Source organism: Cydia amplana, chromosome 12 (genome assembly GCF_948474715.1).
Source record: "Cydia amplana chromosome 12, ilCydAmpl1.1, whole genome shotgun sequence".
Lineage (NCBI taxonomy): Eukaryota > Metazoa > Arthropoda > Insecta > Lepidoptera > Tortricidae > Cydia > Cydia amplana.
The window spans coordinates 13248507-13263783 of NC_086080.1; the positions used below are offsets into that span (position 1 = coordinate 13248507).

The following is a 15277-nucleotide window of genomic DNA, read 5'->3' on the forward strand; positions in this document are numbered from 1 at the left end:
GTGGGATATTAGGATAACATGAAATATATCAGTAGGGTGTGACATTTTCTAAATAAAGTGAAATTTTAAGTAGTCGGGTTTTTTCTTTCATTTGTAGTCGGCCTCTTTAGCACTCACTCATGGTATGTTCATAAAGGTAGGCTTCCCTTTTGTCCACTTCAGCTTTTTTTAAGTGTAAGCGTCATTGAAGATCTGTTTAGCAAATATGACGTTTTTTTTAAAGTTGGTGCCTTTTTTCTATTGACGGAAATGTGTCCTACCTATAAAGAATCGATTGCATATATATAAACAGTTTGACACACCTTTTCCGTAACAAAATATTATGCATAAATGAGAGTCTGTAATGTTTAAGGAGTTAAGCACTTTGGTTTTTAATTTTGGCAATTGAAGGGATGTTTACAAAAACAACATAACTGACTACACTGGTTGACACCTGAAACGATTAACATGTTCTTTAAAAAAATGACAACCGCTCTAATCAGTTATGTTGTTTTTGTAAACATCCCTTCAATTAGGTATTCTATAACAAATCTTAAATTAAACATGCCGAAATAAAGACATACCTATTAAGTTAAACTTACTTTTACATTACCTACGTTAATTATAAGAATTCTGTGAGACCGATTCACAACGTGCCGACATCATAGTCACCCTAATGAGTTTGACAATGTTGTCTTGTATTTTTATAGTAAAATGTAATAATTGTGGCTTTCTTGTGAAACAATATTCCACAATTAGCAATTATTTCACTCCAACAACCTTTAACATAACATTTCTTCACAATTTTTAAGAAATTTCGCATTCACGTGTTTTGAAGAAATGTCATCAAGTTGGGGATACCAATTAATATTTAAAGTTACTACAAATCCTACCATACTAAAATTTAGGTTTTTTTTTTGCTGTGTATGCGCTTGGTTTAATCAGTTAATAATATTGGCATCATAATTATTTACAAATTACTTAAAATATATCAGAACTGTAATCTGAATATAGCACTAAAATTGTATAAGAAGGTAATTAAATTCAGTAGTTTAATGATGTAATTTCTACCACAATGGTATCTTTTTAACATTGGCAACATGTGCGAGTGAGACACAGGGCTCGGGTTTTTCTATCTCAAGTGGACCGTTTTCTCTAGTCTGGTACGAACAACTTTCTGTCTCGGTGATAAGGTTCAAATTAGTATGGCAAAAAAAGTGACAACTCCCTCCAGTTTAAAAAATATAACTTCATGATAGAGGTACAATAATATGTAGGAGTAGCAGAGAAAGCGCCATTATTGTTTATCCTTGTCACAGTCTCACCTTTTTTTTCCCACCGTAATACCAAAGTCGAGGTGCGGTGCGGTAGTGTGTTATGGCTTTTAATTTAGTACCCGACAAAATTATGTAGGTTGTCTTGCTATGTTGTTTTAGGAATGTTAAAAAGTGTTTTTAATTTTGTCGCATTGCGTATGTTCTGCCCTTCACGGGCGCACGCAATAACTCATCTATATAATCTAAGTCTATGGTATCAATAGCGTTGTTCCTTTCGAATGTATTTTTACGATGTTAATTAATATCATTATCGGTTTTTGAAAGGTAATTAAAGTTAACTTTAGTCAAGCACTATTTTTCAGTAAGCAGCCCTAGTAGCACGGTCGCATTTTTATCGTTTATCACCATGCCTGTCACGTTCTAACAAGTATGTAAGTGCGAAAGTGACGGGCATAGTGATAGTCGATAAAAACGACGGCCGTGCTGAGCCCGCAGCGAAATCACGAAATGTCAAGTTGTCAACAAAACGAAAATATTCGACTGTATTGTTTTCCGCAATAGTTCAATAACTATTATATTTTTGTTTAATGTTTGAAGATGAATGTAACGCTAGTGAGCTTGGAGGCATTACTACGTAAGTATACTAAGATCGTCTTATCAGACTTAACGTATTTCTTATAAGTTACAATATTTATTTGTTGTTTAGTAAAAGCTACGCACGAATCCCTGCCATGTCCGGACGCTCCAGCATTGGAGGCATTCTGCAGTGTGATGCGGGACTCCTCAGAGGGCCCGCAGTTGGCAGCCCAGACGCTATCAAATCGCATCCACACACAAAACGCCCGAGAGGCACTGCTAGCGCTCTCAACCGTAGACCGCTGCATGCGCAAATGCGGACCGGCATTTCATGCGGAAATTGGTAAATTTAGGTTCCTGAATGAAATGATAAAACTAGTGTCGCCCAAATACTTTGCTAATAGGACAGCACCTGAAGTACAAACTAAGGTGAGCTATTTCATTAAATATATTTAAAAAATATTAAACATTTAAGTAATTATGCAACTAGTTTTACATACCTATATGTTTTATCTCAGTTAAATCCCACTTGGCAATATATTAAATTAGTTCCTGATACAGGAAAATAAATGTTGAAATTAATTATCCTCATACAGAAATTATATTTTAGGTACTTCAGCTACTTCATGCTTGGTCAATTGAATACCCAAAAGAATCTAAGTTTAAGGTGGCATATGAAATGTTGAAAAACCAAGGGGTGGTAAAAGAAACTCCTCCGCCCCTGCCCCCAGAAGATGTGGTGGTTAGCCCTCGGAATAAGAATGCCATATTTGAGGATGAGGAGAAATCTAAGCTGCTCCAGAAGCTGCTGCAGAGCAAGAAGCCTGAGGATTTACAGCATGCTAATAGGCTCATTAAGAGTATGGTCAGAGAAGTAAGATACTGTGCATAGTTACTAACATAGTTGCATACTTAGCATTGTTTCAAATTTTTTTGTTGACGACCCTGCAAGTTGAGAAATTAATAAATATTTGATATCATTCTTTATTGGACAAATATATTGATTGACATTGTGGTAAAATATATTTTTATCACATTGCTGGCAAATAAACATTTGTATTTGAGATAACAGTCACATAATTAAATTTAAATTATTATTGAATAATTTTACGGTTTAGACTCACTTGTCTTAAGTAACTCGCGCGACATGTTTCGGAGAGCCTAGGTCTCCTTTCTCAAGCACTAATAGTGCGAGCAGCGTTCACGACGCGCGAGTAACTTAAAAGTGAGTCTAAACCGTAAAATTATTCAATGTTAGTATGTTTCACAACAGTTTAAATTAAGTTAAAATCCATGAAGCTATAACAGTTTTAAAGTGTCACAGTAACAAGCATAGCATCCTTTAATGTGATGATCACTTAAAAACCAACTTTAAGAATGAGGTGTGAGGTAACTTACCCTATACTTTAGCCCACCCTATACAGTTTACCCTGTATTGTAGGAGGAGCGTCGTACTGAAGCAAGCTTCCGTCGCGCTCACGAGGTGGCGTGCGCGCTGGACAGCGCCGGACTACTGCGGGATATGCTCCGGCACGCAAACGCCGCCACGCCCGACGAGTTGCAGCTCATCCGCGAGCTGTTCGCGCGCTGCGCCCGCCTGCGGCCGACCCTGCAGCGCCTAGCGGCAGCCACCACTAGCCAGGATAATCTGGGTAATTTGCAATACTTTCCAATAGATATCCCTTCCTTATTAATCCTGGCTTATGTGAGCCTCGCCTGGCAAGCTGTGTATTGCTGCTGTTATAGTATGTTTATGGCAAAGTAGACCATGTCGGTCTCGCATCGGTCTATTCAGCCACCAATAAAACCGGCCAAGTGCGAGTCGGACTCGCGCACGGAGGGTTCCGCACCATCAACAAAAAATAGAGCAAAACAAGCAAAAAAACGGTCACCCATCCAAGTACTGACCCCGCCCGACGTTGCTTAACTTTGGTCAAAAATCACGTTTGTTGTATGGGAGCCCCGCTTAAATCTTTATTTTATTCTGTTTTTAGTATTTGTTGTTATAGCGGCAACAGAAATGCATCATCTGTGAAAATTTCAACTGTCTAGCTATCACGGTTCGTGAGATACAGCCTAGTGACAGACGGACGGATGGACGGACGGACAGCGGAGTCTTAGTAATAGGGTCCCGTTTTTACCCTTTGGGTACGGAACCCTAAAAACAATGTTTCTCCATGTTACACCATAAATCGTCTTCAATTAGTGAAAGGCCCAATGATGAGTAGGTACATTTAAATAGTGTATATCAAATGGTAGATTTGCTCACTCTTATGTAGTAAAGCTATTAATATACTTTACATTGTTGTTACAGATGACATACTAAGTTCAATTGATCTCTTAGACGAAGTTGGCGAGCAATACAAGCAGTGCATGCAGCAACAAACCAAAATAGAAACAGACGACAAGCCCGCCAACAACAGTCTACTAGACTTCGCCGGGGCTCCAACAGATGACAAGCCCAATGTAGTCCAAAGCCCGGCTATAGATGAGCTCGGGGATATATTTTCTGCCAAAGATGGACCCAGCAATATCGCTGAGCCGTTGAAACCAGTGAACCTTATGTCTAATGGGAAGGAAAGTGGTGAGTCTTACTAAAGGCCAGTTGCAAATTAAACTGTAAGGAACTTGTATCTAAGCCTTAACAATGTATTTTGTTAAAGTTATGATTTTATGAAAAACATGCAATTCATATAATTGCATGTTTATCCACAATCTGCTTCTTCCGTTGTGGTTATTATTTAATTATAGCTTATGAAATGTTCTAAGCTATCGCCCATTGTCTTGATCGTATGAATGCAGGTGTAGGTACTAACTACTAGTGAGATTTTGTGTTTATCAGATGACGTCGATCTCCTAGTAGAGAAAACCGCCAAAACGGAAGGATGGAACGAGCTGGACTCGCTCGGAGCGCAACTTCTTCGACAGTCGTTACCCGACTGCGCGAAACGAGTCGACAATTTCAACAGGTATCCTAGCTAATTATCCCTAACTGCTTAAACAGGTGGGCCGTACGCTTGTTTGCCACTATATTGAAAAAATTAATTTGTTTTTTTTTGTATTTGCTACATATTGTCCGTGGGACTTGAGGTAACTTTTCTGTTGACGGAATATCGCGTCTGTAACACTTGACGTGTTAATCTCATCAGTGAAAATGAAGCAGAGAAATTTTAAGTTCGCATTCAGTTTTAATGATTATTATTTTCAACTGTACCTTTGTCTCAGGGTATATATTTTTTATATTTACTTTTCCAGTAAACCAGTGAAAAAGGTCCCAATGAAAGAATTAGAAAAGATCTCACCAAAGCAAAGCGAATTACCAAAGAACGGCGTTTTCGACTTAGACTTCTTCACCAAAAAATCTGAAAAACCCAGTCCTATAGAAACCAAAAATAATACAGAAGACATTCCTATAAGTCCCAACGATGATGTCATGGTAGATATATCAGAGAATGCTGTTGCTCAAGAAGAAATTAAGAAATATGAATTAAAAAGTCCAGTAACTAAAGATACAATGACAGTAGAACCGTTAACAGATGTATATGTAGATTTGGGGAATGTCACACCGAGTCAGGTGCCTTCGATGGTGGCTTTTAAAGAGGATGCCGGTGTGACGGTGACATTGGAGTTATGTAAGGACAAGCCGAGGAGAGACGTTAGTGTGCTTGTGGTGGTGACTACCAACAACAGCCATCATGAGATTGGGGATTATAAGTTCCAACCTGTGGTGCCAAAGGTAATGTCCCTTTTGTCTTGATCGCGTATTAAATAAACTTTAACAACTTTTTGTTTACGAGGCCTTGCCTTCTCAATCAAAAAATGTTTTTTATACTGCTATCAGTTTACTCTACCTTATCAGAATAGTGGTCAAGTTGATAAAGTGGTCGAGTTAAGAGCCAACAGGAGCTAAGATTTAAATAATAAATAAAATAAAATAGCCTTTTATTTCTTGCGAATTTTTAACATTGTTTGGTGTTTTAGAATTAGTCTAAAGTTAACTTATAATTTTAATAATGTTAGTTCTAATATTTTAAATGTTTAATATTTGGCAAGAACCCCGTCTTCGCAGGTGAAGGCCTCCTCCAGAGTTTTCCACTCGTCTCTATCTTGAGCTATTTGCATCCAGTTTTGACCAGCGATATTTTTAATTTCGTCTTCCCATCTAGTAACAGGTTTTCCTATACCCCGTTTTCCTAGTGGCCCTTTCCATGACGTCACATTTTTAGTCCAGCGCTGGTCCGGTATTCGTGATACATGTCCCGCCCACTTCCATTTTAGTTGTTTGGCGTGTCTAAGCGCGTCTTTGGCCTTTGTTAAGTCTCTTATCTTAAAATGCCTTATTTTTTGGATTTTTTTGATGCCGACCATACTGCGCTCCACTCCCCTTTGACAAGTTCTTATTTTGTCTTTGACTTTTTTTGTGAACTTCCATGTTTGGCAACCGTAAGTTAGCCCTGGTAGTAGACACGAGTTCATGATTCTAGTTTTTAAGGTTATGGGCATGTTACTCTTGAAGATTTCTTTCAAGTTCCAATACTTGTTCCACGTGCTTTGTATTCTCCTTTCAATTTCCAGTTCATTATTTTTCTTGTTGAAACTTACTTGCTTGCCGAGGTATATATATTGTTGAATGTAGTTTAAGGGCTTGTTGCCTAATGTTATTAAGATTTAAATATTTTAGGTAAATATACCCGTCTCGCTAACGGAAGCGGCTCCTAAAACTAGTGCAATAAGGACAAGGCGAAAAATCCTGCGTAAAAATATCAAAAATCGAGGTTTCGTACTCCTCCTCCTCCAAAATTTAACCAATCGTAACCAAATTTGGAAATCTAAATGATTATGACATTATCTGTGTCGGACCGTTTTGCTTTTTTGACTAATTGATGTCAGTTTTGAATAGCACGCCTCTCATTGCGGCATAGTCAATTAGGCCATTTTGGCCATTTTTGAAGGGCTCCAGCGCCTTAAAAAACAAAAATATCAAAAAAAGCAAAACGGTCCGACACAGATATTGACAATATTAATCTGTGTTGAAAAAAACATTGCTCTAGCTTCAAAACCCACGGAGGAAACAGTCGAGTACGTTTGTATGGAGAAATGACCACTCCTGTTGGCTCTTAAGTGGTCTTTCACTATGTGCAAACAATTTGAAAAACTCGTGTAGAAGATGTTGATGTCTAATGTGTATTCGGTGTCCCACTGCTGGGCAAAGGCTGGAGGCCTCGACCCTGTCCTCGGCATTTTCCCACCATTTGGGGTAGAATGCGTCCAAGTCGTCCCGCCATCTCCTTATAATGAATGTCTATTTAAATTAAATTATTATTCAATTGAAGTTTATTTTATTTGTGACTAGCGACCCGCCCCGGCTTCGCACGGGTTAACAAATTATACATAAACCTTCCTCTTGAATCACTATTCTATTTAAAAAAACCGCATCAAAATCCGTTGCGTAGTTTTAGCTTTAGTTAGCATACATAGGGACAGACAGACAGCGGGAAGCGACTTGGTTTTATACTATGTAGTGATAACACATTTTATTTTATATTGTTGATGTTGTGTGTTGACGATTCTTATTGGGAGATATTATTTTATACCTACTCTTATTAACGACTGTTCCAATTGGAAATTAATTGACTTTTATTCATTGTTTTTATTTTTTCTGTTCTTGTATTCTCGTAAGTTCTGACATTGTAAATTTATATTTTGGATTTGTAAGTATTTACCTACTTACTCTTATTCTAATTGTGTTGACAATCCTTATTGGAGCTATAATTTTATTTCATTAGTATTGTTATTATTTTCATTTTTATTTTTTATTTTTATTTTGACGATCATGATAGAAATTCTTATATTTTTGACATCAATGCAAACTTATTATGTAATTGTCTTTCATGAAATAAATCATCTATCTATCTATTTTCAGGGTTGCAAGGTCCGCCTGCTCCAACCATCAGGCACGTCTCTGCCGCGCTACAACCCGTACGAGACGCCATCTTTAAAACAAGTCATGCTGATCGCGCGCCCCGCCTCCAACCCGCCCGTCAACCTCAAGTTCGTCATCACCTATTCTTCTCAAGACGAGCCTTGCTCCGAGATCGGTGAGGTCGCTAGGTTGCCACTTGACGAGATATAATAGTTTCGGTCTTATGGTTAAACTAGGGATCATACATCAAACTGGACGGTGCGTGTATACCAGGGGTTCCTGAACTGTAACATCTTGGAGCATCGTGGCGTGGTCTAAGTAAGACGCGGTTTTCAATATTCACTTCATTCAATAGTTACACATGCTACAAAAAAGTTTGAGAATCCCTGGTCTAGGCTATTTTGTAAGCGCACGATCAAATGAATTACGAGTGCATCTGTTGGACGATTCGCGCACGAGTGTGGAGGGGGCTTTTGAATGTAAGCTCCTTAGTTTAAAGCATTTACAAACGAATACTAAGACGTAGACTTGTAAAGTAGTGCAATATGATTAAACCGCAATTTTCAGATGATATTGGTGGTGCAGTTTAACTTATAGATGGCTTATGGAAGGCGGCAAATTTGAAAAATGTAGGCGCGAAGGGATATCGTCCCATAGAAAATTTGAATTTCGCGCCTTTTTCTACTGACATGATTTGCTTGACCATCTATAGTTATAGTTACGTTACAGTAAAATGTGCGGGGTCATATAGCGCCATCTATTTAAGTTTTACTAATATTTTGCACTACCTACGCGTCTTAAGCCGCAATTTCACTTGGTGTTCTGGAGCGAGTAATTGTTCATTAATCCGGTTAATGGAAACACTTGCTCCAATAGTAAACCGGCGAGCAAACATTTGCTCAGAACACTAAGTGCAAACGCGGCCAAAGGGGAAAGGGGTATTTGTCTGCCTTTGCGTAAGGTCGTACCAGATTGCGCTTCATGGCTCCTCTACACGATGGGCCAACGCCGGCCACTCCAAGGGACGCATTTATGCGTTAGAGGGAGCAAGTGATATTGCTATCCCATTCTACCGCATGGCTGCGTCCCTTGGAGTGGCCGGCGTTGGCCCATCGTGTAGAGGAGCCATCAGGCTTATTTATGACTCTTTGGTACTATAGTTCGTTTTTTTTGCATTAGAAAAACACTACGCGATCATGACGTGGCTTTTAATTGAAAAATACTTTTTTTAAATCAGTAACTATTACTTATGAAAGCAAAATCATGTAAATGATCGTATATGATCCATAATTGTTATATATTTGCCGTGATTTAGTTTTCAAGTGTTTTTCAATAAAAATAAAAAAACAACGGGTTGCACTCCGGGAGTGCCGACCGAAGTGAAAACTCCATGACATCTTACGTCTTACGGTCACGTGATAGTCTTACGCTGTCTCGAGTTTAACATTTTTTCCCCACCTCAAAAAGTGCACAGCGCCGCTAAAGAAGTTTTCACTTCAAAAACACGTCAAGATTGTTTACCTTTTTTCTAATGCTATAAAAACAAACTAGGAACGACAAAATGTGTGTTTACATCCATGTAAAAAATTATACAAAACGCTGTGCTTTCATTTTTGTATTGGTATAAATGCGTATGTCTTCTAGATAAATGATCCATAAAGTACTTAAGACGAAACAGGAGCTGAGATTTAAATATTTTAGGTAAATATACCCGTCTCGCTAACGGAAGCGGCTCCTAAAACTAGTGCGATAAGGACAAGGCGAAAAATCCTGCGTAAAAATCTCAAAAATCGAGGTTTTGTACTCTACTGTTTCCTCCTCTAAAACTTAACCAATCGTAACCAAATTTGGAAATCTAAATGATTATGAAATTATCTGTGTCGGACCGCTTTGCTTTTTTGGCTAATTGATATCAGTTTTGAATACCAGGCTTCTCATTGCGGCATAGTCAATTAGGCCATTTTGACCATTTTTGAAGGGCTTAAAAAACAAAAATATCAAAAAAAGCAAAACGGTCCGACACAGATATTGACAATATTAATCTGTGTTGAAAAAATCATTGCTCTAGCTTCAAAACCCACGGAGGAAACAGTCGAGTACGTTTGTATGGAGAAATGACCACTCCTGTTGGCTCTTAAACCACAGAGAAATAAGATCATAACGCATTCGAAGTTTAGCTTTTAGATTATTTTTTCCCCTATTGTGCCGGCTACACACGTAACTATAAATCGTAGCGATTAATCTGTGCAGTCCAATTTGCGCAGTTTTATCTACCGTGTGTATGACAAATCGTTGTCGATTATCGTAACGAAGGATGTTGCGGATGCCGATTTTTTGACATCCGCAGATGCGGATGCGGATTTTTAAAGGCTCACATATGCGGATGTCAAGATAGTACCATAAAAATCGTCAAATATTACATTTTAGTAATTTTTATTTCAAAAAACCGGCCGAGTGCGAGTCGGACTCGCGTTCCAAGGGTTCCGTACATTAAGTCCCACTCACACTTGACTGCTCATTTCTAATAGGTTTTTTTGGTTAATGACTAAATTACCTAGCAGTCTAGCACTTACGCCAATGCTAAGACGTTCCTGTACCGACCTGTTCCACATCCGCATCCGCATTAAATCCGCATCGATTTTATGCGGATGTTGAAAATCATGCGGAAGTTCCGCGGTTGCGGATGCGGATATTCGCAACATCCCTGATACACACGATAGATAAAACTGCGCAAATCGGACTGCACAGATTAATCGCTACGATTTATAGTTAACGTGTGCAGCCGGGGTTAAAGTGTAAGCAAATAAAGACAGACAAACTGTTTGATAAGTTTCATTATTTAAAGTTGATGATAAAGATCTGATTATTGTTTAATCTAAGCTTAACAATCTTAACATATTTATGTGATGACTTATTATTCTAATTTTTACGCTGTTTTAATCTTTTTCATTTGCAATATGTTATAATGTGGTCTCAATTTATTTTAAGTAAATTTACTTAATTATTGGATAAAAAGTTTTAAAGTCAACAAGTCATTAGGCATATCGGGCGTACGCTAAAAGAGCACATTAAAAGGGTATAATCTGACCCGACCTCGTGTTTACAAAAAGGTAATGATTGTAGAAGTAGTGTAAAGTGTACGAAAAGATCGCGCCCCGAGTTTGATAACCGAACTAGATGGCGTTATACAGATACTAAACATTTTGTGGTACCCTCGTGGTGTGGTCAACTTTTGACAACTAATTCTACCGCTAAAATGCACGGGGTCGTACAGCGCCATCTACATTAGCTGTCAAATTCGCTCGAAGCACGAACAAATTTTGTGTTACAAACAATTTTTTTTATTAAAAAAAGAAAAACTAAATGCTTTACCTAACTGGATTTGGTCCCAAGTTACCTTCTATTAGAGTCTAGCTTGAAAAAAATCTTTAGTAGGGCAAGTAGAGGACCATTGGTAGTCGGGCGGCTCGGCCGGCCCACCTGCAAATCGTCCAGATCATAGAGAAAAAAATACATAGAGTGCTCACTCCATACATCAGTTTTAGTACCAAAAAGACTATTAGAGTAAGACCAAAGAAAGTCTGCAGCGCTAGATTAAAAGTAGTTTTTAAAAATCAGTATGCGACAACACCACAGAAAATGGATTAAATAGTCTTGACACTTGTGAAATTTCTACCATATTTACCGTCTATGAAAAAATTTAGCTGTATGCACAGCTTAATTTTTATGGTAAAATAAATTTCATTCCAACAATAAAGTGTCATTCAATAGAACTTGCTAACTATGTAAACAAAAGTTACTAGTAAATTGACATTCACTGTCAATTTTAGTATGGCGGTTTGTTTACATAGTTAGCAAGTTCTATAGAATGACACTTTAGATGTAACTATTAATATGTAGACTTATACTAATATTGATAAATAATATTGGGAGAATGTGACATTTGGCTTCATCAAAATTAATAAGCTTTTGTAATATCCGCGACGGCGGTAAATAGGTACAGAGGGCCTACCGCGAACACCGAAGTTCTCAATATGCGAGCATCTTTCTCTTTTCCTCCCATTAAGGCGTAATTAGATTGACAGAGAAATTGCCCGCAATTTGTGAACTAAAGTTTTCGGAAAAACGAAATAAACCATTAAAACAATAAACATATATTAAAAATAAATTTTAGCTTTAACTAGTAGGGACCCATGCCGTGAGCATAAGCATGGAGGTTGTGGGTTCGAACTCAAAACCCGGCTAGTAGCAACGAGTTTCTCGAAATGTTAGAGGAAGTTCATAAGTATGCCTATACCTATTAGGTGTGTTCAATTTGCTGTGAAACCTTAGTCTAAACCAATATTATATTATCTAAGTAGGTACATATGGTGAAGTATTAAGATGTTTCATTCCACTTACCCGTCATCAACTCCAAATTTTGTAAACATTGTCGTTTTTCAGCTTGAATCGCCTCGTGCTGACTTTTTACAAGTGTAAAATTATTCGTCATGCGGAAAAGTAACTCCCGCACGCCGGTTTTGTAAGGTTTCACCATGTTTATTCCGTTCATCACAAAACACAACGAATATTTAAACGATTTTGACAAACACATACCATAGTGCATGACGTTTACTGACTGCTAAAAAACATTGCCATATGTAGTTTTATAATTCGATGTCAAATTATTGCGCTGCAGACTTTCTTTGGTTTGTCTCTAGCATCTATCATCGAGTAGCGGAACTATCAGTACTGCTACTTGACAATAGATGTAGCACCGACCGGAAAGTCTTATGCTGTTGAGATAAGACTTTCCGGTCGGTGCTACATCTATTGTCAAGTAGCAGTACTGATAGTTCCGCTACTCGATGCTAGATGTAGACACTGAAATTAATAGTCTGAACTGATGTATGGAGTGAGCACTCTTGTCTTACTATATTTCTCTATGGTCCAGATTTACTAATATTAGCCTGCCCGAGCTCTAATGGGGTTGGCAACTGTCAAAGGTTTGCATAGATGGCGCCACCGTATCTTGCCCCTTTTTCTATGAGAGATGGCATCCTCTAGGGCATTAAAAAACAAATATTTGACACAACTAGGGATTGACAGGGCAAGCTATGATGGCGTCACCTGCTAAATACTTCGACCGGCCAACTCCATTTTCTGGTCGGTGGTGCTCTTATAGCGTTTTATGTGCCCTCTGATTAATCTTTGACGGTCGGCATACTTAGCTTTTAGTGGACATACATTATTGAGTGAGAGAATATTTTAAATATTTGTATATTTTGTTCTAGTCGAAATTCCATTGAAATTTTGCATTTATGACATTCCAAACATGACTTCATTGTACTTATAACTTATAATGATTGTGTTTTATATTTTCCAGAAAGCATTTATGTACATACATTTTTGCTTTCCTTAAAAATAATTATAAAGCACATGCTTTATAATTATTTTTAAGGATCAGGTAGCAGTATTAGTATAATACGAGAGTTACTTCTTTAAGATTATATTGGTTATATTTATTTACCATATATTTTGGCTAGAAACTCATAGCTGCGAAATTAACTAATGTGTATTTTTTTTTCTTATTCCTGTTTCAAGTTGGGATAAATATTTAACTGTTCGGTTATATCTTCCAAACCACTTTTGAGTAATCAGTTACCCAATACTGTTACGCAAGATACCTTTTTGATGACATACACTTTTTTCTGGTAGACACCAAGTTTCTGGTTAAAATGTTATTATTACTTTGTTCAGTAAATAAATATACACAAAGAGACATTGCTTAGCTGCATACGTCTAGATTGTCTGGAACTTTCCTTATATTCCTATATTGATAAATAAAAATGTGTTCGTATCTTATTAAATATGTAGGGTAAACTACCAGATAATTGGCACTGAAAAGTGTCTACCAGGCAACTTATATTTTTAGGAAAGGCACCACTGCTACCTTAAAATAAGGTTGTAGGTGCCAACCATTGTTGAGATGCCGACAATAGAGGCGTTTACCCTACATGTTCTGTTTTGTCACAAAGGTATTTATGTTAGTGCTGGAATAAGAATATTTGTGATATGCTGGAGGTAATAGGTATAATATATTGTTTGAGCAGTTTTATATAATGTGGACTGTGAGTTGTATTATATCTTGATTTAAAATAAATGTATTGAAATATACAGCGTGTATTTTTAATATTACCTCAATTTGTTTTAGTCATTTCGACGACCGGTCTGGCCTAGTGGGTAGTGACCCTGCCTGTGAAGCCGCAGTCCTGGGTTCGAATCCCAGTAAAGCTTTGGTTTCCTCCGATAGCGGTGCCGTCATATAGCGGCCGTCTCCATACAAATACTACAACATCCATATTTAGCCGTATTATTTAGTATGGAGACGGCCGCTATATGACGGCACCGCTATCCTAGGAAAACCGATCTTTAGGGCATTTATTTGTGTGGTGAGCACAGATATTTGTTCCTGAGTCATGGTTGTTTTCTATGTATTTAAGTATTTGTATATTATATACATCATTGTCTGAGTACCCACAACACAAGCTTTCTTGAGCTTACCGTGGGGCTTAGTTAATTTGTGTAATAATGTCCTATAATATTTATATATTTTATTATATTTTAAATTTATCCTTCAATTTAAATTCTACCAATTCACCGCTAAATCTCTTTAATAATAAAAATAATAATTCTAAATCAAAGATGTGTTATTTGATAATTACATTTATTATGTAGGAACTTACAAAAAACTTAACAATTCAATCTTATTGTAAATATGTACAATGTCAGTGCATGGCACAATAATCTAAATAATAATGTACATCGACTGTACAACGTAATAATCGGCAGTGGATAGCTTACTTTGCTATACTTTATACTTCATAAATAGAGAAATCATATTACAAAAATATTATGACATTATTATAACCCAAAATATACAAGACTTCTGAAAATCAAAAAAGTGAAAAATATGATTATATTGTAATTTAAAATTCAAAATACACCAATTGTTTCATTTATTCAGCTTTTTCAATCGATTTCGGTATAATTATATAGTAAAATTAAATACAATAACACATACAATTTCGATACCATTAAGTTTAAAATAATGGTATTTATAATGGTATTTTTGTATAGAAGCTTAACTTCATAGCATGAGATAGCATAATCGACGGACTGATTAACGTAACTCAGTACAGAACTATTTGTTGCAACCGGTCTTAAGATACGCCCGTCTTGAGCCCTTATACATTCATAGCTAATAGCTATTTGACGCGCTGCTTTGGCTAAAGTCAGAAACCTCTTAACTCCTTCAAATAAACTCAAGCGGTTTTCAGCTTTAGTACACTATACTGAAAGTCGCAAACCTTTTAACTATATTTTGAGGTTTTCGACTCTAGCCAACGCAGTATAAGAGTGCAAACTGAGTGGGCGCGGCGTTTATGTTAAACATACGAAACGGCCTCAGTGCACGCTGTACGGTCGGGTTCAATAACATCTCTACAGCCAGCGTTCCAAAAATATATTTACACGATCTTAT

The 15277-nt window shown here is 37.2% G+C and overlaps 1 protein-coding gene across 1 annotated transcript; it reads left to right on the plus strand.

The window, feature by feature from the left end:
* The first annotated feature begins 1520 nt into the window (after positions 1-1520).
* Positions 1521-7986, plus strand: LOC134653062 (ADP-ribosylation factor-binding protein GGA2). The gene is made up of 9 exons (XM_063508350.1): positions 1521-1617; positions 1752-1890; positions 1963-2261; positions 2443-2706; positions 3274-3484; positions 4147-4416; positions 4675-4801; positions 5088-5568; positions 7756-7986. Exons 2-9 carry the CDS (start codon positions 1854-1856, stop codon positions 7963-7965), a joined length of 1899 nt encoding a protein of 632 aa, XP_063364420.1. The 5' UTR covers positions 1521-1617; positions 1752-1853; the 3' UTR covers positions 7966-7986.
* The last annotated feature ends 7291 nt before the right edge of the window (positions 7987-15277 follow it).

Coding starts and splice junctions, on each gene's coding strand:
- LOC134653062 (XM_063508350.1), top strand. CDS start 1,854: ATGAATGTAACGCTAGTGAGCTTGGAGGCATTACTAC. Junction 1,891..1,962: donor GAGCTTGGAGGCATTACTAC/GTAAGTATACTA, acceptor TTTGTTGTTTAG/TAAAAGCTACGCACGAATCC. Junction 3,485..4,146: donor CACTAGCCAGGATAATCTGG/GTAATTTGCAAT, acceptor TTGTTGTTACAG/ATGACATACTAAGTTCAATT.